Source organism: Hemicordylus capensis, chromosome 4 (assembly GCF_027244095.1).
Source record: "Hemicordylus capensis ecotype Gifberg chromosome 4, rHemCap1.1.pri, whole genome shotgun sequence".
NCBI classification, from domain to species: domain Eukaryota; kingdom Metazoa; phylum Chordata; class Lepidosauria; order Squamata; family Cordylidae; genus Hemicordylus; species Hemicordylus capensis.
Window position 1 is genome coordinate 110,863,389 of NC_069660.1, and position 23,520 is coordinate 110,886,908.

The following is a 23,520-nucleotide window of genomic DNA, read 5'->3' on the forward strand; positions in this document are numbered from 1 at the left end:
TATGATCACATTTCCACTATTAATGAATTCAGTAATCCAAAAACCTTTGGTTTAAGATGAGAGTTAAGATGCTTTACATTATCACTAGTGCTCTTAAAAGAATGAAAATTGCAAGTTAAGATGCCCATCTTAACTTCCATGCCATATAACCTGTAAGGACTCTGTACAGTCTGGTATATGATGATGGTTTTAGAAATGAGGCTCCATGCACCCACACTTTGCCTTGACTGGAGGTGCATCAGTCAGAAATTTATCAGGGTCATCTCTAGGAATTGTGGATGATGCAAGTCATTTAATGGTACTGGAGAAAGACATGCTGTTCTGGTAGCTCCAGGTCTTAACACTAACATCAATTTTAGAGGATGAATACAACTGAAGGAAGCCAGGGTGGGTGCACGGCTGAGGGAGTCAGTCATGTGACTTGCCTCTGGGCCTCCCCACTCAAGGCAGTGGGCCCCCAGACAACTGTCTCCCCTTGCCCTATTATAGTTACGCCCTTGCTGTCTGGATACATTCCTCCCCAGTCCAATGTCTAACTGAAAGACCAAGGCAAAGTGTGCATGCATGGAGCCTCATTTCTAAAGCCATCATCATATACCAGACTGTACAAAGTCTTTACAGCTTATATAATGTGGCAGTTAAGATGCACACCTTAAGATGCGCACCTTAACACTATAGTCATAGTGTCTCTTGTGAAAAAGTCACTTTAGAAAGCAGTCGTAATGGTAGAATATTTTAGACACAAGAATATCTTATATGGCTATCATACTGCATTCATATGTTTTGGTCAAATGAAAACTGATTACTTTGGTAATCAAAGTAGGGATATCCATTATATGTAACCACTGCATGGACTGGAATTATAAACATGCCAAAAATTACAAGTGCAGCACCAAGGATAAAAATATCAGTTCATTTTAAAAAGCTCAATTATTTTGTTTCTTAGTTATTAAAAATTATGTATAGCCTTTTATTTAGCTTGCCAATTTGAGCCTGACTCCACTGACAGGAATCTGGCATTCAAGCTATCTTCTAATGGCTATTACATCATATTGGAACTTCAAAGGAGGAGCCAATTAGCATTCCTGCCTGCTATGGTATTTTCTTTTATAGAGCCAGATTCATGTTCTAGTGTACATTCTAAGTAAGTATTTGTTAGCAATTAACCCTTGATCTTAGTTCTGGTGTGACTTCAATTGCATCAGACAGTAATGGCTGGAGTGCGCCGCTTTGGGAGAGGTGGTGAGGGTGGGGGAATACAACTTTAAAATGGAAGCAAACTTACCTACTGCCAGTATCTGGTATGCTCTACACAGCAATATTGCCTGTCCCAGCATCCTTCAGGGAGGCTGCCCCACCTCTGCTGCTCAGTTGGCCTAAATGCATGCATGGAGGACAACTTGGCAGCGGGGTAGGCAGCCTCCCCACGAGATCCTGGGTTGGCAGACACAACCATGTAGAGCATATTGAGTACCGGTGATGGGTAAGCTCACTACTAAGTTCACTTCTATTTCTCCACCCTCGCTGACACTCCCTACTGCCACCACAGTTCTCCAACCTCTAGTTCAGGGGGAGGCAATCTTGGTTCTCCAGATGTTGTCAAACTTCAACTCCCATAGGAACATAGGAAGGTCCCTTCTATTGAGTCAGACCACTGGTCCATCTAGCTCAGTATTGTAATGTCTACACAGACTTCAGCAGCTTCTCCAAGGTTGCAGGCAGGAGATAGCCATATCTTGGAGATGCCAGGGAGGGAACTTGGGAACTTTTGGACAGTGATCACCATGTCCGGAAAAGCAGTAGGGCAGTGGAGGAGCAGGTAAGGACCTGGCTTACATGGTTTTTCAAGGAACTAATCCCTGCCTAGCCCGCAGCTGCACGAGCTGGTTCGGGCACACCCCTAAGTTGTAGCATATAAAAATTATTCCTAAGTGGAGTACAGCTACAACCAACATATACCAGAATGTGGGGTAAGGAAAGAGATGATCACTATATGACGGCAAAATTCCATGCAATGAAAATTACTAAATATCATAGTTGGGCACTCCATGGGGATTCCATTGTTTGTGGCAGAATGCAATTTCTGGCAGCACTCCTGAGGCAAGAGGAGTCATAAATTGAAAGAGAAAATCCCACCATCTCATCACACAAACGTCTACAAATAAATAAAAATTCATACAGTATTTCACTTAAAGCGCATCCTTTCCCCGCTATTCACCAAGAAAAATGCAATAATTTAACAAACTAAATTGAAGTATTTACCTGTTGTGAATAGGTCCTCTGAACTTTGGGTCAAATTTCCTTGGTTGACCTGCATTTAAAATAAAAATATGTCACAGAAAATAAAATGTGTGTGTGTGTGTGTGTGTTATTAAAAACAAACCTTCAAGAATCATCTGTAACAAATTTGTCTTAAATTAACTCATGAAAAATATCACTAATATGTTGCTTAGTTTTTCTCCCTCAGAGTATCTTGCATTACTGGTACCAATGTAATTTAAACAAAAGAAATATTATGAAGCTGTGTCAGAATCACCATTATAGCTAAGACTGGTGCATAGGAACATAGGAAACTGCCATATACTGAGTCAGACAATAGGTCCATCTAGCTCACTATTATCTACACAGACTGGCAGTGGCTTCTCCATGGTTGCAGGCAGGAGTACAGTTAGATCTACCCTTGTTTTATTAAGCCACATGTCTTGTGAAAGAGTGAAGTGAAAAGAAAATATCTAGACAAGATATTTTCTCCTTGCAGGAGACACAGACATCTCATCTTGCTAAACTACTAATTGCAGATAATGATAGTCCACAGTTTGTAGCACTGATTAGCTCATAAGCCCAAAGGCTGAAAGTAATTTCAAGGCCATGTTCAAACCACTATATTGTCACAGAATCAAAGTTGCTGTACTAGTCATTCTGTCCACCATGGACAGAAGTTTATACTTTAAAAAGCAGTATGGACTTAAAGAGCAATATAAACTACATGCCTTGCATCGGTAGTAAAATGTGTAGTTAATTTTTAATATGAATCAGTTATTAGTTACACTTTATGAATTAAAGGAAGACCTCCAAAATTCAACAACTGGGTGATCCTCCTAACATTTTCTTTTCATCATTTCAAAGTATACAACAGTTTTGCACAATACTGAGACATTGTGCAAAACTGTTGTATACTTTGAAATGATGAAACTTGTTTGTTACATTTTGCTGAAGCACAATTGAATGAGATCAGGAAAAATAGAACAAATTTCCTTTGAAAACTATTCAAAGGAAAATTATTTATAGGAGAATTATTTTCCATGTTGGTATTCTTTTCCATGTTCTTTCATGTGTCTTACAGTTATCATTCATTCCCACATATTTTTTCAATGTGAACTCACAGGAGAAATAAAGACGCATTAAGCCATGAATTTCTAGCTACTTTTCTCTCAAACTACCTAATGAATACCTCAATTACAAATTTTAAAATGAAATTATACACTATTCTCAATCTTGTATTAACATACTCTATAGAAATAATGGTACCCCAGATAATTTGCAGATTTATCTAAGTTTGAAGCGAAAATAGAATGTGATACAGTAATCTCTCGTCAAATGAGAGGGTTCCGTTCCGGGGAAACCTCACAGTAGGTGAATTAGCAGTTGGAGGGGAACTGAAAATAATTGGAAATGGGGTTAGAGGAATCACGGTTGCAACAATACAGAAAAATGACCAAAAATCACCCCAAATCACCTGGAATCCCTTTAAATTACCAATAGTCAACCAGAGGGATGAAGGAGGAGCCCCTAAAAACCACTCCAACCCCCCAAAATCACCTGAAACCCCCCAACACTGTAAAAAAAAAAACCCAAATTACCAAAAAATATTGCCAAACCATGGATACTTGGGTTGCGGTTGGTGAGACCTGTCACAATTTCCCAGTTGCAGATATTCAAAATCATGATTGGGAAAACTGCAGCTGGTGAAGGATGATTGTATTGGTAAGAATGATTTTTTTTAATACGGCTGATATTCAAGGGAGCTTTATGAAACAATAATCATTCATACAACCTAATGGCATGAGGCCGGAGAGGGCAGAGTGTAGGATTGCACCTACCTTCCCCCAGCTGAACTGAAATTAATAATATTTACCGCATTGGGGGGGAGGGGGAGGGAACCTACTGAAGTATAAGAAAAAGAGCAAAAAAGTTAATTAGCTAAACAATAACCAACTGTCAAAGCATATGGGCAATAGCCCAGAACTAAAGTGACAGTGTTTTTTGAACCAAGGAGAAGAAATCACTACAGCAGACAAAAAGGAATAGCCTTTACTGCTGAATCAATGCCGTAACCCAGTCCCTTTACAGCTTAAGATAGCTACTACAAGGCCGAGAAGCAGCGAACCTGCTTACTGACTGCCCATAGTGCAACTGAAAGACAAAGCAAAGGAGCCAACTGCTTATGTGTCCTTTCCTTGCATGTGATTGGTCCACCAGTGTCATGTGCTGGGGGACTAAAATGGCAGCCTTCATGTCTGTCTCTTGGGCTAGGCCCATAACTCCATCCCCACCTATCCTATATCACTGCTAACACAGCAAAAGGGGTAGGGAGTGGCTTTATTTCCGCATTTTTGTATCATAAACATACTAGGAAGATCTTATGCTTTTTGTCATTAGATATGATATCTGGCTATAGGTGAACTGTTAATTGTCATAATTTATTTAATTATGTTAATTTATTTCTGACTACTGAACATTTGTTTTCATTTTTAATTGGCCAGTTCTCCGGCTATTAATTCTGAGATGCTTAATACCAGAGAGGTTTTTGGTCGGTATCCTTCCGTAGGTCAGAGGCATCAACTTCTTTGTTATCTCATCCTAGCAATCCCTTCTTGCCCTTACTATACAGGGGACCACAGCTTCCCTAGTAAATTTTCCACTCTTAAGACATTTATTATCCTCTATCGGCCATGATTTCTATTATAGAGGAAGTTTTCTTTCCTTATATTTTCTTAATTTTGAATGTACCTTTTCTCCTTTTTAGCACATTATTATTGAGCCTCTTACATTATGTTTTAAATAAGTGTCGTGCTTTTGGAGTATGACCCCCTTTGTCTTTTTCCTTTTTTCAGCTCCTGTTACTAAGTCCGTTTAATCTGGAAATTTTTCTCTTTGGGTGTTTGGTGTGTCTGCACAGGAATTCTTTGATACTGAAATTGGATCACTCTATGATCACTGTTCTTTAATGATCCTTTAATTCTAACATTTTATAATTGGCCTGGGCACCACTATACTTTACTTAAGTATATTTTTAGGATTGGTGTTCCCATATATTGGTGACTCATTTGTGGGGTAACAACATTGGCTTGCTTTGAGATGAGGCTCTGATATTACAGGCAATGTAATATAGTGCCATATAGTTGCACTAAAAAAACAGGGATTTGAGGAATTGTGCTATAGCCCTCTTGCTCAAAAGTGCCCTAATTACACTTAAGCGCACAACAAATGAGTCATGCTGAAAGTTGTGCTCCTGTTTCACCAATGAAAGCAAGCTGTGGTAGAGTAACACTTATCTGGAATGCAAGCTTCTAGCTCAGTGCAAGTAGCAGCAGGTGCAACAGCCATCTACAAGTGCTTCATTAGTCAGGATGCCACAGTGTCTCTAGTATTTGTTCTAGAGAGATCCAGATTCATAGCTACTATATTTCTAAAGCTTCGGAGGCTGAATATTGGTAAAAGTATGCAACCCAACCCAACCATACATAAAAATGTAGGATGGAATTGACAGAAAAACCATTATTGAGGTGTAGAAGTCATTTTATAAATATTGATAGAAAATTATAACAAAGAATACGACATGTTTGTTTAATTACCCTATGGAAAGCTTCAGTTAAAAGTAAATGATTTTTTCCTATACAGACCTCCTACTAACAACTCCACTTTCCAATGCTAGCATCCCTGTTGACTTTGTTCCTGTTATGTGAAGCTAGTCTAAGGCATTACATAGTATTCAGATTCTATTCTACAATTCTAATATATGCAAATAACTTGATATATGTGAAGTGCTGCATTGGGCTCAGTGGGTCAGCTCATATGCCTAGAGCTTATACATATATTTAAAGTGTTTGTAAGAGCACCACCTTTGCTTGAATTCCAAACTCTAATCACTGTAAAGAAAGGATGAGCCAAGTTCATTCCTGGTGTGACTCCCTTCACCTAAGCGGCCTTTAATCACCCACAAATGCAGCCTTATACATCTTTGCTTTTTCTGTTCAATGAAGACAGTTAGGAAAACTAGGTTTTTCCCTGGCATGGCAAGTTTGCTCATTACAGAAGACAGCATATCAAAAAGATGTCTCCTTTGACTCCCTGCAAATCAATTGACTTCCTTGTAGAGCTACACATTTTAATTGTGCACCTAATAGAATATTGATACAGAATGACCACATGCATTAGACTTACTAGTTTCTCTTATGAAAAAAGCTGTTTTAATATACGATACTGTTCTGCATCAAACTCAAAGGGAGCTGAGCCCACTGAGAATGGTCTTGTCTCTAAACAGCACAAGCAGTCAGTCCCTTTTGGTAGATCTCAATTAGATATGTTGGGCTTTGCATTTCAAACCAAATACAACAAATTTCAGGGCAAGGGAGCTTTTTTGTTTGCATCAGAAAAGGAGAACAAGTGAGCTGTAGAAAGCTGCACAAGAAGGGGATGAATCTGTGACAGGTTCAATTAAAGATTAAAGGGACATGGAGCAGTAGATGACAATCCAGGAAGGCTTGGAAGGAGTGTTGTAAGCATCAGTGGAGGTGCAGTAAGCAGGCAATGACAAACAAGAAACAAAGCCCAAGGAAGCCTCAGAAGAAAACTTCTGTAAATAAACTAGGAATACAATTGTGTCAATAACAAGAAAGAGGCATGACCACAGATCTGTGGGTAAATTGGTGCAGGTAAAAGCGCCTGGCCACAACTTTATTAAATAACAAGAAGATATAAAAACAACTATACACACTGCATAACAAGGCTTCGTTCAGGAAGCTGGATGTTAAATTTCAACATTATCTCCCTTTCCCAAGCAGATGGTTGGACAGGCTGCTGCCTTGTCTACACATGCCTCTGCTACAAAAAAAACTCCATCTATCCTTTTTCCTTTCTAAGTTTTCTACACCAACAGTACCATGTGGCTGGGGTTTGTCCCAACACACACCCCGCCCCCTGTAAGCCCCTTTTCTTTAAACCTCATTTTAAAGATTGGGGGTAATATGGGAGGTGTGCTTTCCTACATTCCTGATTCCTTTCCCCACCAAATCCATAATATATCCACATGTGACCCTCCTGCCTCACCTACACTCTGCTTTTCCAAGCCCTACATTACTTTTTGCCTGCCAGCTAAGCCTGCCTGCTCACACCCCCTGTAAAGGGTGGCTAGTATAGCCCAAGAAGAGCATTAACAACAGGGAGGGCGAGTGAGTACACTCACAATTCCACCTCATGCTACTGAAGCTGTTCTGTGATGGTTGTCCCCTTTATACTACAATTTCCTGCTTCTCTCATGAGACGTGGGTCCACTCCTGGCTTAATCCCTTCTAACTCACAACATGCCCTTTCCTTGTCTCCACACAGAATTCCCCATCTCAGTATGCACATCATAAGGGCCCCATTCCTTTGGCTAGAAATGAGGAGATAAGACGTGTTGCTGGCAAATAATCCTCTACACCTGAACCCCTTGCTTCTCTACTAAGGAGAAACCAGAGAGCAGTTCAAGAGCCCCTGACACTATCCCAGTGTTTCCTTTATGATCTTTAAAATGTTTTAATAATCCCTTGGTTATATATTCCTAAGCAAAAAGCATGAATGAGCTACCAGTGGATATGGTAATCACAAGTGTACAAGAAACTAAAACGAACAAGCACAAGAGTCAAAGCAACCAGAAACTGTAGAAGGAAGAGGTATAAAATGAGCTTTCCGAAGCCGTTTATTAGATAAGACGACAGAACGTCTCCAGCTTTGTTCCAACAACAACATTTTTTGAAACAATCCAGGATGACGATCCTAATTATGGTTCTGCATTGCATCGGATTATATGCATGGTGTATCAGACAATTCTGCATTGGCTCAGAACCAATGGAGCAGCAAGGCTGATCCAATGCAAAACTGTCAAATATAACTGGATCGGACCAAACTGGCGTACCAAAGGACCTATCATTTTTTCATATTTTTCCTTTAGTCTAGAACTTTGTACTTTTTCCATCAGTTTGGGACAGGATGATTTTCAATATATGGAGAACACTAAGGAGAGGGGAAAGGAATTCTCTGACTGACCGATTAACACATATAATATAGAGTAATAACGACAGAGTAATCATGCAAGGAGAAAAGGGTCATTTTTGCCCATCTATTTCTCCTTAAAAATTGGTCCCTGAAGATTCCCCAATCCTCAGGGACATAATTTTGGAGGGCATCACAACGGTGGAGGGAAGGTAGGATCTCTGCAGATCACCTTTCCCTCTTGTGCAAAAACAATGTTACTCTGTATAATGTTTCCAATCACCTATTTTTCTGAAACTTGGAGGACAAAGTCCTCTCACAAGGAGCTGCATACCTCCAAGCATCCAAGTGAAATAAAGAAGGGTAAAATGGGAGGAAGTTGCACTTCCTCATCTTACGTTTTAAAAATTAAAAAACACATTTAAATAATTTCCCATGGATTCCAATCAAATGTAGTGGCCTCTTCTATGGGTCCCACCCATTTTTATTGAGGAAATTTATCAAATTGGCTCTGAATCAGATCTAGTTCAATGTTCTGTGTATAGCCCTAGCTGTAATCTCATTTGGCTCATCTAGAATTGTTTTTTAATGCCTGAAATTGCTATCAAGAAAGCTTCAATAGGTAATAGGTTTAATTAATTAGTAATAATAATAATAATAATAATAATAATAATAATAGGTTTGAAAAATTACCAGTACCTACCAATAAGGAAGTTTATAAGTCAAGCACAAGAATATTTTACTCTCCCCCGCAAAAAGCTCAGATCAGATGCTAGTAAATTGAAAGATATGAAAGACAAGAATCTGAAGAATGAAAACAAACAGTATCTGATCCAAAAATACCACCTAGATTCAAGGAAAATTAGAGAAGTCCTGGAAATAATAAAGCAGCAAATAACAGCAGTGTCAAAGAAGATTAGCAGATACGAAGCCAGAATTACACAACACAGGCAGAATCTCCAATTCCAGTCGAATCAGAGACATTTCTACCAAAGCATAGAAGGAGAAACTGCAAAAAACCTAGAAAGACCAAATAAAGAAGAAACAGTGCAATTCTGGGGGAAATTATGGGACAATCCAATAGATTATAATAAAAAAGCAGGCTGGATGAAAGAGGTCGAAAAATGTAACCAACAAATGCAAGATCTAATCATAACACCAGAATTAATAAGTGAAAGAGCAAAGAAAATTAAAAATTGGACTGCGCTAGGCGATGATGGACTGCGTGGCTTTTGGCTTAAACACCTAACAAGCCTTCATAAACAACTATCAAAACAGTTCAATCACATTTTGCAAGAAGGTGAATTTTACATTCAATTTGTTGAATGTAAGTTGAATTTTACATTCAACAATGGCTAACAACTGGGAAAACTCATCTCATAATGAAAGACCCAGCAAAAGGTGCAGTTCCAAGTAATTATAGACCAATAACCTGCCTGCCAACCATGTTCAAATTATTAACTGGAACAATAGCAGTTGAAGTGATGCAACACTTATTAACTAACAAACAGCTTCCAGTTGAACAGAATGGAAATTGCCCAAACACCAGAGGCACAAAAGACCAGCTGCTGATGGACAAAATGATTTTAGAAAATTGCAAGAGAAGAAAAACAAATCTAAGTGTCCCATGGATTGAATACAAGAAAGCCTTCGATTCATTACCTCACACATGGATACTAAAATGTTTAGAAACAACTGGTGTCAGCAAACATTCAGATATTTATTTAAAAAGCAATGAGCATGTGGAGTACACAGTTAACAAGCAACGGCGAGACACCTGGACAGGTTAGCATTAGAAGAGGTATTTTCCAAGGGGACTCACTATCCCCTCTGTTGTTTGTAATCGCCATGACCCCACTTTCACAAATACTAAACAAAACAGGCCTCGGATACCAAACATCTAAAACATCAAGTCAAATAAACCATCTGCTGTACATGGACGATCTGAAGTTGTATGGAAAGTCCCAGTCAGAAACTGAATCACTGCTAAACACTGTCCGTATATTCAGTAGCGATATAACAATGGAGTTTGGACTAGACAAGTGTGCTGCATTAATAATGAACAGAGGGAAAATAACAAAAACAGAAGGCATAGAAATGCCCAATGGAAGCAAGATCAAGAACCTGGAAGAGAAAGAACATTACAATTACTTGGGCATTCTCCAGGCTGATAACATTACACACACTGAAGTTAAAAGAAAATTTGGAAGTGAATACATCAGGAGAGTTAGAAAAATCCTCAAGTCCAAACTCAATGGCAGGAACACCATACAAGCCATAAACACCTGGGCTATACTTGTTATCAGATACACTGCAGGAATAATAGACTGGACCCAGGCAGAGCTAGAGACGCTAGATCGTAACCCCAGGAAAATAATGACCATCAATCATGCTCTGCACCCCCACAGTGATGTAGATAAGCTATATTTCCCTCGCAGCTCAGGTGGAAGAGGAATGCTGCAAGTCCATCAAACAGTCGAGGAGGAGAAAAGAGGCCTTGAAGAATATATCAAGCACAGTGAAGAAGATGCACTTCAAATGGTCAATAACGAGAAACTATTCAACACCAATGAAACCAAGCTGGCCTACAAGAAAGAACAAGTCAAGAACTGAGCAGAAAAATGGAAAAAGAAGCCCATGCATGGTCAATATTTGCACAATATAAGTGGAAAATTGGACATCACCAAGACCTGGCAATGGCTTAAGAATGGCTACTTGAAGAAAGAAACAGAGGGTTTAATACTGGCTGCAGAAGAACAGGCACTAAGAACAAATGCAATAAGAGCAAAAGTCGAAAAGTCAACCACAAACAGCAAGTGCCGCCTTTGTAAAGAAGCAGATGAAACAGTGGACCACCTAATCAGCTGTTGTAAAAAGATTGCACATACTGACTACAAACAAAGGCATGACAAGGTAGCAGGGATGATACGCTGGAACATCTGCAAAAGATACAAGCTACCTGTAGCCAAACACTGGTGGGACCATAAGACTGAAAAAGTTGAAGAAAATGAAGATGTCAAAATATTATGGGACTTCCGACTACAAACAAACATCTGTCACACAATACACCAGATATAACTGTAGTCGGGAAGAAAGAAAAACAAGTTAAAATAATAGACATAGCAATACCAGGGGATAGCAGAATAGAAGAAAAAGAAATAGAAAAAACCACAAAATACAAAGATCTACAAATTGAAATTGAAAGGCTGTTGCAGAAGAAAACCAAAATAATCCCAGTGGTAATTGGCGCCCTGGGTGCAGTTCCAAAAGACCTTGAAGAGCACCTCAACACTATAGGGGCCACAGAAATCACCATCAGCCAATTAAAAAAAGCAGCTTTACTGGGTAGAGCCTATATTCTGAGATGATATCTATAACAACAACAACAACATTGACAATAAAATTCAGCCATCCTAGGTCCTTGGGAAGGACTCGATCTCTGGATAAGACAAACCAGTCAATAACACCTGTTTGAGTGTGTAAAAAAGAAATAATAGGTTTGGGGGGGGGGGAAGGATGTTTATAAGTCAAGCACAAGAATATTTTACTCTCCCCTGCAAAAAGGATAAAGATATGAGGAAATGAATAAAGAGGTTTATAATGGAATGGAAGTCTGTAATGTAATATAAACCATAGCATTTGCTATTGCCAAGGCTAATGAATATATATTCACTTGCATAGCACTTTGGTAGCTTTCTGGATGAATGATGCCATATAAAATGCAATATATGAGTCTCGAGGGTTAGTGAGCTGTCTTCTTGAACTACTACTGCTTAGCTGTGGCATATGGCCAATAGTGATATTAAACCATTAGGGCTTGTTATTCCCTTGATATTGTATGTGAATCATAGTGCTGTGCAGTTTTCCACATACGGAAAAGGTAGGAGAAAACAATGATCTTGAAACTTTGCCTGAGTCCCAACCCTTGATGGCTAATAGATGTATGGCCTAGGAAATATAAGAGAAGTGTATGAGCCTCAGGTCACACACTTTCACACCACCGGGTTATTGCTGGATGCATTGCTGGACCACAGTATCTAAAGTCTGTCATGTGTAGGGGCACAGAAATGCTAAAGTGGACCTTGGCACAAAAAGTGTAGAGGTCCCTTTCCCACCCCACCCACTCCTCCTTCAGAGAGGCATGAGGAGGAGAGCAAGGAGCAACCTGTTGCCCAGTACCCCCCCCCTTTCAAGTCCCCTTGTTCAATTATAGCTTCTCCCCTTGTTATGTGATTCTTGTAGCATGAGAGCTACTATAGCATTCTTCCTTCCTGCACTGCTAGGGAAGTGTCAGAAATTCCCAGCCAAACTGGAAGAGCCTATGTTATAGTTCCTTCTCATGCCAGCATTACCCTCACTGGTTACTAGAAGAGTTATGGTGGCATTGAGCGAAACTATAGTGTGCACTCACAACACATGACTCAGAACTTTTCCAATTATCCCGGTGGCAAGAAAGCAACAGCACAGCAGTGGTTCCATGCCACTGTAAAAGGGCTGCAACCCTTTTTGTCACAACTATACATCTTTATCATCTCTTTCATAATATCAATTCATTTATCTGTACTTTACCTCTTCCAAAGCTCAAGGTGGTTTACAAAACTATAAGAAAAATTAAAAATCCCATTGAACCTGCTATAGTAAAAACATAATATAATAAAATGAATCTAAGATAGCAGCTGATGAAGTAAAAATCTTAGCAAAGGCCATCTTAAAGAGGCAAGCATTGTGTTTCTTTCTGAACACTAGAAGGAAGATTATTTATGTACTTCCTTGTGGAATGCATTGTACAGCACTGAGGACTACGATGAAGAAAGTTGTTCCTACCTACATCAAATCTTACAACAAATGGGATTTTGAGCAATGCTTTTCCTCCTGAATTCAGTATCTTGCAAATATAATATAGGACTGCCCTACAAAAGACTGACCTAAAGAGGATTTGTGGTGGCATGGTAAGAATCACAGCAGTCGAACAGAACCACTTGTAAGGTGCAAACAGGTTGTTATGTGGAGGTACAGCTGGACTTGAAGGGGCAACTGTACAATTGTTTGTATTCTTAAGTACCATTTATTTCAATAGAAATCCACATTTTGCGGCCATAGGAGGGCAGAAGCAGGACTGTACCCTTGCAAGGAGACTACAGAGCTTCTTGCAAGGAGACTACAGAGCTTCTTGCAAGGAGACTACCCTTGCAAGGAGACTACAGAGCTTCACAGCTGAGCACACATGAAGGGAAGAAAGAATTATTTTCACTTTTCTCCCCCACCCGCTCCAAATATGTCCTCAGGGACATATTTCTGGAAGCCAAGAGTCCTTTTGGAGGGGGGGGAGAAGTGAAATTTACTCTTCCTCCTCCTCTGAGCATGGTCAGCTGCAGAAGAGGCCTTCTCCACAGCTATTTTGCAGCCTCCTTGCAAGGGCACACCCTTCTTCTACCCTCCTTTGGTTGTGGTGTATGTAGCCTCATCAATTAAGAATGTAGCCTTAACAACTATGGGCACATAAATGATCAAACAACAAGAGCTATTAGCACAAACACATACTCAAATCTTTTTCAGTTTATGTTAACATAAAAGAAATTCAAAAGGTGAATACAAATAATTGCACATCAATTGGGAACTTACATTGAGGTGCACAAAACCTCTTGGAAAGCTGTAATATCTTGACAAGACATACATTTTTTTTAATGACTTTCCTCCTTCCTCAGATTTCTGACTAGGTGTTTGATTCAATCCATTTGGCACAATGTTACAAATGAATGGATTTCGACAGGATTATATCACGGTAAGTTACCACTTGGTAAACAGCTGACTGTGTTAATTTAACATCTAGGGAAATCAGTGGAAAATCTAGGGGAAATGAGGTCAATGTCTCCTTGAAATCAGGGGAGCTTATGCCATGGTAAAATACTTACGTTCTATAATGAAATAAGCACACTTTTTCTGGCGTATGTTTACTATTTTCTCATGCGAAAACATAGGCACACTGCTGGATTTAGACATAATATAAATACATAATACGATGAATTTGAAGACCAAACACGGCCAAGTAGCACACAAGCAGCAACCTTGCTGAAGCTAAGGAGTGCTGGGACTGGATGGGAAATGGCTGGAAACCCCCACCATAAGCACCATCACAGAAGAAATGCAAGGTACACATGAAGCATGTATGTTCATGCTTTCTTCAGCCAAGTATCAAAGGCATAATACACTTCATTTGTATTATGCTTAGCGAACCACATGGTGTATGTATTCCACATGACATAGTATGGCATCTATATATTTTCACTTTGATCTGTGTTTTCATTCTCACCTCTTTTAATGTCTAGCTTCATTTGTTTTTGGCTGTTCATACTTCCAGTCTGCCAGCAACATTTCCAGCTTCCTATGGAGCTCTTAGTTTCTGTAATGTGTTGAAACTTTGCCAACAGAAGGAAAACAATGTTATCTGCTGCGATCCCCCAGCCACTTTTTTGTGTTGTGATAGTTTTGCAGCCAAACTACTTTAATGTTCGGGTAATGCAATACATTTATTTTTATTCATATTATTTTTCTTTTCAAAATTTTCTTTTGTCCTGTTACCTTGAAGACTAAAAATACATTTCTATGCTTCAATTTTAAAAAATGTATGGCAGGATGCACAAACCTTTGTGTATTATGTAAGAGGGAAAAACAGAGTGACAGGTTCATGTGAAAGATTTCATTTAAACTCTGAGAATGTTTCAAAGGCTGCAAAGAGGTGGAGAGCAAGATTTTCCCTTCACCTCTGCAGAGTCCAAAAAAAACTCTTGACAATGCCACCTCTATAGCGAGGTGGCTTGTCCAGACTGCTGGAGAAGCGGATGGGAAATACATTTATTTCTTCCTAATGCAATACATGCATATGTACACAGACACACGCACAAACACACACCTGTTGTCGACAAGCTTTGCAGCAGGAACTAGATCATCACAACACCTTGCTTCAACTTGTCAAGAGTTCTGAGTCACTTTAATGTGGAAGTAAAACATGACAACTGCTTGTTCATTTCAATGCTATATTTATTATTTATTTATTTATTATTAAAACTTTTATACCGCCCTTCCAAAAGGCTCAGGGCGGTTTACATTAAAAACTATAGTGATGCTTCTCCAGATTCAGAAGAAGTGAAGGGGCAAGTCTTGCCAATTTCACACAGAAACACAAACAAAAGACCAAAACAAAAACAAAAACCAGAACCCCACAACAATCCAGGCAGCATTCTTTGCAAATAAGATCACGTTATATAGGAATGTCTGTAGGAATGGCTCTGAGCAAATACAACTTGCTCAGTAATATATGATTTTGATTTTGGAGCAGGCAGAGGCAGCACTGCTTCTGCTGCTCCAAAGCTTAGTAACTTGAAAGATGGCAACATGCTAGCAGCATAATTCACAAGCTCTTGCCTTATAATTGGACTTCTCATGATTGGAGTTGAAATTCTCAAGCAGAAACTATACATATCTTAACCATGACAAGTAAAGGCAAGAAAAGGAAAGATAGGAACAGCCCAAACCAACAACCAGCCAAAGCAGGGAAGCAGATGAGGATCAACACCTTCCTTCCCACCAACGGAGCTATGAGCACAATTTTTGCACTCATTACCAAGAACATATTTATGGTCCGGGGCACAGGGATCCCCCCCACCCCCGCCCCAAGGAGTCTGCTACATGGGAGACTGCATTACACCAGGCATCTCCTTCACTATCTAAGAACTCCGGCCTAGGAAATCCCCTGGAGCAGAGAGATCAGAAATCTAAGGGAATCAGATATCCCCCTCGCCATCCCCGCGAACTGTTATAGTGAACTATTATCTCCCTACATTGGTGTAATGTTACAGCAAACTGTTACATTGAACTCTACGTTGGTATAATCCACTGCAATTTGAAGCAGCACCTGGGAAGTTTAAAGGGAGAAGTTTGAATCTAGGTAAAGCCTGCTTCCTAACTGCAGAAACCATAATTCAAATTCTGGAATGCCTAAACACAATAACACTGAAGGTAGATAACTCAGGCATGCTTTTGATGCATTTGTAACATGAGATGACTGTGGGGAGAAAAGTGCAATTAAAACCCAGAAAGCAGAGCTCGGCAATGTCCAGGCAGCTCCCTCCTCAGCTCTAGGTGGGGCCTCTGCCAAAACTCTGCACAAATCTCATGTAGCACCACCAAAAACAACCCACACATCTAATATATCACACATACTTCAAACTTCCCAGGTGCTGCTTCAAATTGCAATGGGTTACACCAATGTAGGTAGATGGTCATTTTGCAAAGCCATAATAAATTCTCTGAATCTGCTTTTAAACTGTCACCCAAGATTTATAGACCTGGATTTGATGCAATATTTACCCAGTCATCCAGAGACTAAGATAATTGTGCTTACCTTTAATCTCTCTACCCTTCCACTTAAGCTCATTCGGATGTGGGGGCATCTCTTTCATAATTACAACATAAGATCTATTAGATGTTCGATTGCACAATACAGCCACTACTACACAATTACACAATACAGCAGAGGAAGTTAGAAGTGAAAATGTTCCTTCCGCAAATGACCTTGATGATAATGTCTCCAGGGGAACGAGTGTGGACTTCAGTAAACAACCTGCAAACAACTCTGCTGAATTCAAACAGACTCATCAGACTAATCCTTTATGGCCTGGAGAGAGTGAAAGTCATGAATCCATAGACTAGGGTCTTGAAGAACTGAAAAAAACTACTCATGGCTCTTAAAGCCCAAACACAGCCACTTACAACATTCTTCTCCCACTCTGCTTCTTAACTCACACACAGTGATAATGAAATTGATACCTATCCTCTTCAGCCCACACCAAAAACTGAATAGCACAACTGCCCTAACCAAACCAAGCACAAAGACCGAAATTATATCCAGATCAAGGAGGAAACTTACAACACCTTCATGCATGCTTCCTTCTGACGGTGAAGAGCCCCAGGCAGACCATACAGAGATAGCATCTCCAAAGGAAGGGGCACCCACACTACCTGCAACACCTCAAGGGCCACAGTTGCCTCACACAAGCCCCAAGGATATGAGGAATGGAGATGCACGCCCATCATCAACTTCACTGCCTCCAAAGGTAGGGACCTCTATGTCACCCATACAATCTCAAGAGCTTCAATTGCTACTTGTATCCCCCAGGGGTCCTATGGAGTTATCTACATGTCCACCATCATCCTTGTTGCCACAAGAGTAGCAGCTGCCCAATGAATCTCCTTGAGTTTCATCAGAAACACAAGAGCAGTGGCTGGCCACTGTACCCTCGAAAGAATAGTCAGAGCTGACCACTAGGGATGTGCACAGAACTGGACGGGCCCCATTCAAAGGCAGAATCATGGCCTTTGCCAGGAGACCAAAGATACTCATACCTGCACTGCTGCCCCTGCTATCCAGCTATACAATTTTCATTTTATCATATATTATAATAAATTTTTAATTATAATCTTAACTATTTTACAACTTTTCATAGATTTTAGCTCTGTGCTCACAGGGTCCCTCTGAGTGAAATGCTGCTTTCAGCTCCAAACATACAGTATATTATAGTCCAAAGAATCTGAGCCTGCTTTACTAAAGACAAGTTTCTAACTTTTTGTAATTAAGTTGCAGTAGATATGAAATTACTAAAGGCAAATGTTATTCTTTTGTTTTGACGAATGGTGCCAGCCACCATTAACAGAATTCTGAGCCAATTCATACAATAGTTTTTGAATTACGTTATTAAGAGGCATTTCAAGTGTTCAAACTTTGTACATTTTCTCAACAACCTTATAACAAGTCCTGTATGTTAGATTACAGTATTAAGTCTATTTAGATGGCAGACAGGATATGAGGAGAAGGGTAGCTTACCTACAGTTTCCTTGTAACTCTGAAGAGAGATGTAAACAGGCTCCCCAACTTAGAATTCTACTAATGTTCTTGTATGCACAAATAATCATGATCTGTGTTTGTGCATAGACTCGCATGCCCGGAAAGCTTATTTTGTGAATAAGCCAATAATGGTTTTGGATGGTAGTGATTTCTACAGTCATGGGGCATTTTCTCAGCGGCTACACTTGTAAGACTATGCTGGCTATATCCATAATTGGCTGGTTCATGCAAGATATTTTTCCATGAGAGTGTTTACCCAGAGACAGTCAGGAAACCTCACATGTAGAAATAAACTGGTGTATAAAGCAGCTTACTGGAACAGTGTAATGTAATATTTTAAAATATTATTTGTATTGTTAATTACATATTAGTAGCACAAAGAGTTAATGTATTTTACCAGTACATAAACACACTATTTTAAGCACAACAGCCACAGAAAGCCACTGTTGTCCAATGTGTACTTTGCTGGCAGTAATATAGGAATCTCCAAACAGAAAAATGTTATAGAGATGAATAGGTACTTTGTGCAGATCAGCTGTTAATTTCATTGCATTAAGAACAGCTACATTAAACGAAAGAATGTCTTAACTCCCACCCATGCACAAAAGAGTCACAGAGGGAAAATATTTAGGATGAGTCAATTTATCAAGAGTCCACTACACATTCTGCAGCTGCTGATAGCATCTTTCCAGCAACTTTGTATCTTCCACAGGTTATTCATGACAGCTAAATTAAACCAGCTTATCAGTTCTGCTTCTTACTCCTTATTCAGAAGGATGTGAGATAAAGAACACAGAAAGTGTCACAGGTTTTACTAAAGTATCCAAGGAATACTATGTTTGATGGAACATGTTTCTAATGTGCTGGGCACACCAACACCTGACAGGCTTTTCCATATTAACTACAGTACTTTGAGGCTTGTGTGAAAATACTGTGACAGCTGACCGTGGCACCACAAAGAAGAACAGCCTTGCCAGAGAGATTCTGTAATAAGATGAGGTAATGCAATAAGCAATAAAGCCAAATTTGAAAGTCATACCCTTTGTACAGAGAGTATGTGAACTCAGGTCTTTCAGTGTAATAACTCTACTAAGTAGTTGCATCCTTTCAAGTTCGAGCTATGTAAAATCAAACCCTTTAACTCAATACAATTCTAGCCTTAGCACATTTATCCTTGATATTAAATGTTTGTGCATGTAATATGGCTTGTTGCTTTACATCGCATAAGAATTTACTCCTAAGAGTAAAAACAAACAAACTAAAACCTGATTACTATTTATACAATCTGCACATTTTAGCTGCGAAGCTACAATCACTTGCTCAAAAACAAATCCCACTGCATCTCAATAGATGTTACTCCAAAATGAAGAGTGTGTGTGTCAGGGGAGGGGGGGATCCTTTGAGATGTTCCTTTAAAAGTTGAGTCTGTTCTGACTGTCTTTCGTCAACTGTTACAAATCGTCAACTGTTTCAAATTCTCTGTATACAAGTAGAAATGAAAACTGTTACATTAACAAGTAGTACAGCCAGCAAAAACTGGCTATACTTGTATTGTAAAAGCCTGGCATCAGAAGAAAGATTTCCTTTTTGATTTATTTTAATTGACACAGACAAAATGTTACAGAAGTATACATACTTCCTGCGAACAATTAAATGCCATCGTAGCTTTGTCAGCTTTGTCAGAACCATTTACAATCTTGTGGTGCTTTCTGATGTCATGATAGTCATGTTTCCATCAGCTTTTTCATTATTCAGTTCACTGATGCTGCCCAATTTGATAAAGTACCCATAAAATATGATTACTTTGAAAACAAACAAAAGACCTTCTTTGTTCTGTTCCACCATCTTTCCTCAGCACAAAGCAACAATATTAAGTGACTGTATGACTTCCAAATGAACTTGATATTGCTAAGACTACATTTCTTTAAGTATTTTGTGGAAAACTAAGTGATACCACTTTATTTTTAGTGCAATACAGTATACTGTTAAATGTGCTTAATAAGAATACTCAGAAAATTGCTTCCTAAGAGAAAACAGACAATTTTAAGTTATTCATGACTATGTCTCATTGAAATTAATGGTACTTGAGTTGTCTAATTGTTTTCAATGTTCATGACCGAGTCAAGGCTAATTTAGTCTAGATGCTGCCCATCATTTCTTTGGGACTTTAGAAAAACACAGTATCAGTGGAGATAATTTTCTGTTTATATTGACCATGGGAAGAACTGAATCCTGAGTGAAAGCAGTGGGGGGAGGGGGAGTCGGCGACTGACATCCTAAGAAAACAATGGTGTAACAGGAGAAGCATCAGTGGTTCTGAAGAGTTCCAGACTAATGCTGTACTGGTGTTAGTGTCTGTCTCTATGTGTGTGTGTCATTTTCAGTGACTTCCCCTTCCCCCAGAAGCCCTCTGTGTTAAATATGTCCTTGCCATGCAGCTCTCAAGGACATATTTTACACAGAGGGCTTCTGGGGGAAAGGCCTTGACATTTTGTTGAATCCATATAGGGTTTTGTTTTCACATGCTTGAGAGCAGCATGGCACAGTGATTAGTTTCTGGGGAAGAAGAGGCCAGCAAAGTTTGTACCCACCACTGAGTCATCAGTAGAGCCGAGTTAGTGTTTTAAAAGTACTGGTGTGTCTCCTGTTTCACTAGGGCTTTGTGAGTCAGTATGTACAATAGGAATGTGAATTCATTTTGGAACACACAAAAAGCCAGCCACTTTGCTGAGTTACTTCAGCTCCCATAGGCATTCATTTGGGAACAAACAAAAATTGAACCAAACTGGCCCAATTTGTTCCAAATCTGAAGTAACTCAGCTGTTATAGAGAAGGCTGATGTAACTCTACAGAGATGTGGGCTTCCCCCCGCCTTAATGTATGTTTACTTTTTAAATGGAAGTAGCAGAACTCTTCCCAGCTGCTGGTCTTCTTCAGCTTTTTTTAAAAAAGGTTTTAAGAAAAAAACCTCTGAGATGCTCCAAGTTAAGTCATCAGAAACTGATTGAAATACACATGAAGCTCTAACTAAAAGATGGAAGCTTTAAACAATAAAATTATAATGAAACAAAAAAAGTTACAGCACAGTGCTAGTGTATAAGCCAACCACAAACTGCAGATCCCTTGGAGCTTAAAAGCACCTAGTGCCCAAGGCCTCGAAGGCCCGACCCACTTGCCGGGAGGAACCACCACATGTCCAGAAGCTTAAGAGCTTTGAGTTCCCCAGAAAAACCTTGGACGGAGGCCAGAGCCCAGCAAAAATGCCCCGCTAGGCCAGCACAGAACCCCTGCACCTGGCTTGCCAGGCCACCCAGGTGGCCGACCACCCGACCCCCAGGAGCTTAGATGCTCCCTGTGTCCGAGGGCTCAAAGGCCTGACTTAGCCTGTTCGGGAGGCCGCCACACTTCCTGGTCCTCCCGACAATGGCCCCACTCTACACTGGCTGTCGATAAGTTTCTGGGCAAAATACAAGGAGCTGTTTATAACCTATAAAGCCCTAAATGGCTTGGGCTCTGGATATTTAAGAGAATGTCTTTTTCATTATGAACCCCACCGCCCATTGAGATCATCAGGAGAGGTCCGTCTGCAGTTGCCACTGGCTTGTTTGGTGGCTACTCAGGGACGGGCCCCAGAGCTTTGGAACATGCACCCTGCTGAAATAAGAGCCTCCCCATCTCTGACAACTTTTTAAAAGTCTTTAAAGACACACCTATTCAACCAGGCTTTTAATTAAATATTGCTTTAAAAGTTTTAGGATTGTTTTAAAATGTTGTTTTAAATTTTTAAATTGTAATGTTTTAACTTTTACTATGTCATATATTTTGTTTTAACTACTGTTTTAAAATTTTTTGTTGTCCTTTATTTTAACTAATGTTTTAGCTTTTTGTTTTGTTGTAAACCGCCCAGAGATGTGAGTTTGGGGCAGTATAGAAGTGTGTTAAATAAAATAAATAAATATAAGGGATATTGGAAGACGTATCCAAGCATCCCGTCATCTGTTGGATTTTAATTCATTTCCTCTCTTTCACAGTGTCCTGGGTTCATTCTACTAGCACTATGTGACTGGCTTCTTTATATTCATACTGGAGGTTTTACTTCTTATCATGGCCTTATATCAAGGATATTTCAAGGAAGCCATTCTTCCAATAATCAAGACATAGAATCCAGAATCTGTCAAAGTTAGTATGCAAGCAATAACTCGGAACCATCTAAGTAGTTCTGTAGCAGAATGGATCTCTCTGTGCTGTAGCAGAATTCAAATGGAGACCAGTGAGAGGTCTGAGAGTGCATGCTTTGCACTGTTTGTGAGCTTCTCATTAATTCTAGCAAGCACATTTGAAGAAAGGAAGTTTATTATTTTGTGTGACACATCAAACCTGCCCAATTAGAGACTCTCCCTCTGATATGACCAGCTCTATCTGATATGACCAACTCTTCTGTCAAAACAACAACAACCGTAACCTTGGCTAATACATTAACAAGTATTGTAAAATTCTATTTCTGACTCCTGGGATAACCTACATGTTATATTCAGAAATGTGCTTAAGACTAGAAGTGCTTTTTCTTTAATAAAATGCAACCACTGGGGAGGATGGACTGATCCAGACTGAGACCACAGTACATGGGGAGATAACTTTCCCTCATGTCACTTAGATCAAAAAGAAATCATCTTAAGTACATCTGTGTCGTTTGATCCTCAGTATTTAAATGTATAAGATTAAATTTGAACAGGAGTTAGTTAAAATGCTATATATTTTAAACTGCCTGAAATTACATAGGAATAAGCCCTACTGAATATAGTAGGACTTCCTTCTGAGTAAACAAACATACAATAAAGAACTTAGCCACCCATGCCGCTAGCTGTGGCACACAGCTGATTTGCCTCAGCCCGCTATGAAGGTATGAGGCTTCCTGGCTTCCCCTGCAACCATTGGTTGTAGAGGCAGCCGGGGAGTGGGACCAAGCTGGCCTGAATGGCCTAGCAAGGCTGTTACTCTACAGTTTTGCTGAGAACAGCAACCAGGCCAGATCACTGGTGCTACTCTCGGACCAGGAGGCTTCCATGTGGCGGTAAGGACAATGGGGGCCTCCTTCTTCGCTGGCAAACAACTTCAGGATCAGAAGGCACGGCGGCCTCCCGAGCACTGCGCGGCGGTATCTGGTGCACGAGGACGAAGGGGGACTTCCTCCTTTGCCCGGCCGAGTGGCAGCCATCGGCGGAAAGTCCAGGAAGCGCAGCGGCCTCTCAGGCACGGGGACAAAGGAGGCCTTCCTCCTTCAACCAGCTGAGCAGGGCCATCGGCGAGAGGACCAGGAAGCGCAGCAGTCTCCCAAACAGGCTAAGTTGGGCCTTTGAGCCCTTGGA

The 23,520-nt window shown here is 40.0% G+C and overlaps 1 protein-coding gene and 1 long non-coding RNA gene across 7 annotated transcripts in view; one reads left to right on the forward strand and one right to left on the reverse strand.

Moving 5' to 3' along the window:
* SLC44A5 (solute carrier family 44 member 5) overlaps nt 1–23,520 on the reverse strand; it is a 296,509-nt gene that overhangs the window by 126,310 nt on the left and 146,679 nt on the right. For 5 of the 6 annotated variants that reach the window (XM_053243954.1, XM_053243949.1, XM_053243950.1 and 2 more), the window contains exon 2: nt 2,263–2,311. The exons of the other annotated variant lie outside the window; for it this stretch is intronic. In XM_053243954.1, the coding sequence (XP_053099929.1) occupies nt 2,263–2,311 (49 nt within the window). The remainder of the gene's footprint in view (nt 1–2,262; nt 2,312–23,520) is intronic. 6 annotated transcript variants of the gene reach the window in all.
* Nucleotides 4,470–22,742, forward strand: LOC128322533 (uncharacterized). The gene is made up of 4 exons (XR_008305761.1): nt 4,470–4,586; nt 13,959–14,035; nt 19,062–19,153; nt 22,186–22,742. It is a non-coding gene; the product is annotated as an uncharacterized LOC128322533 (long non-coding RNA).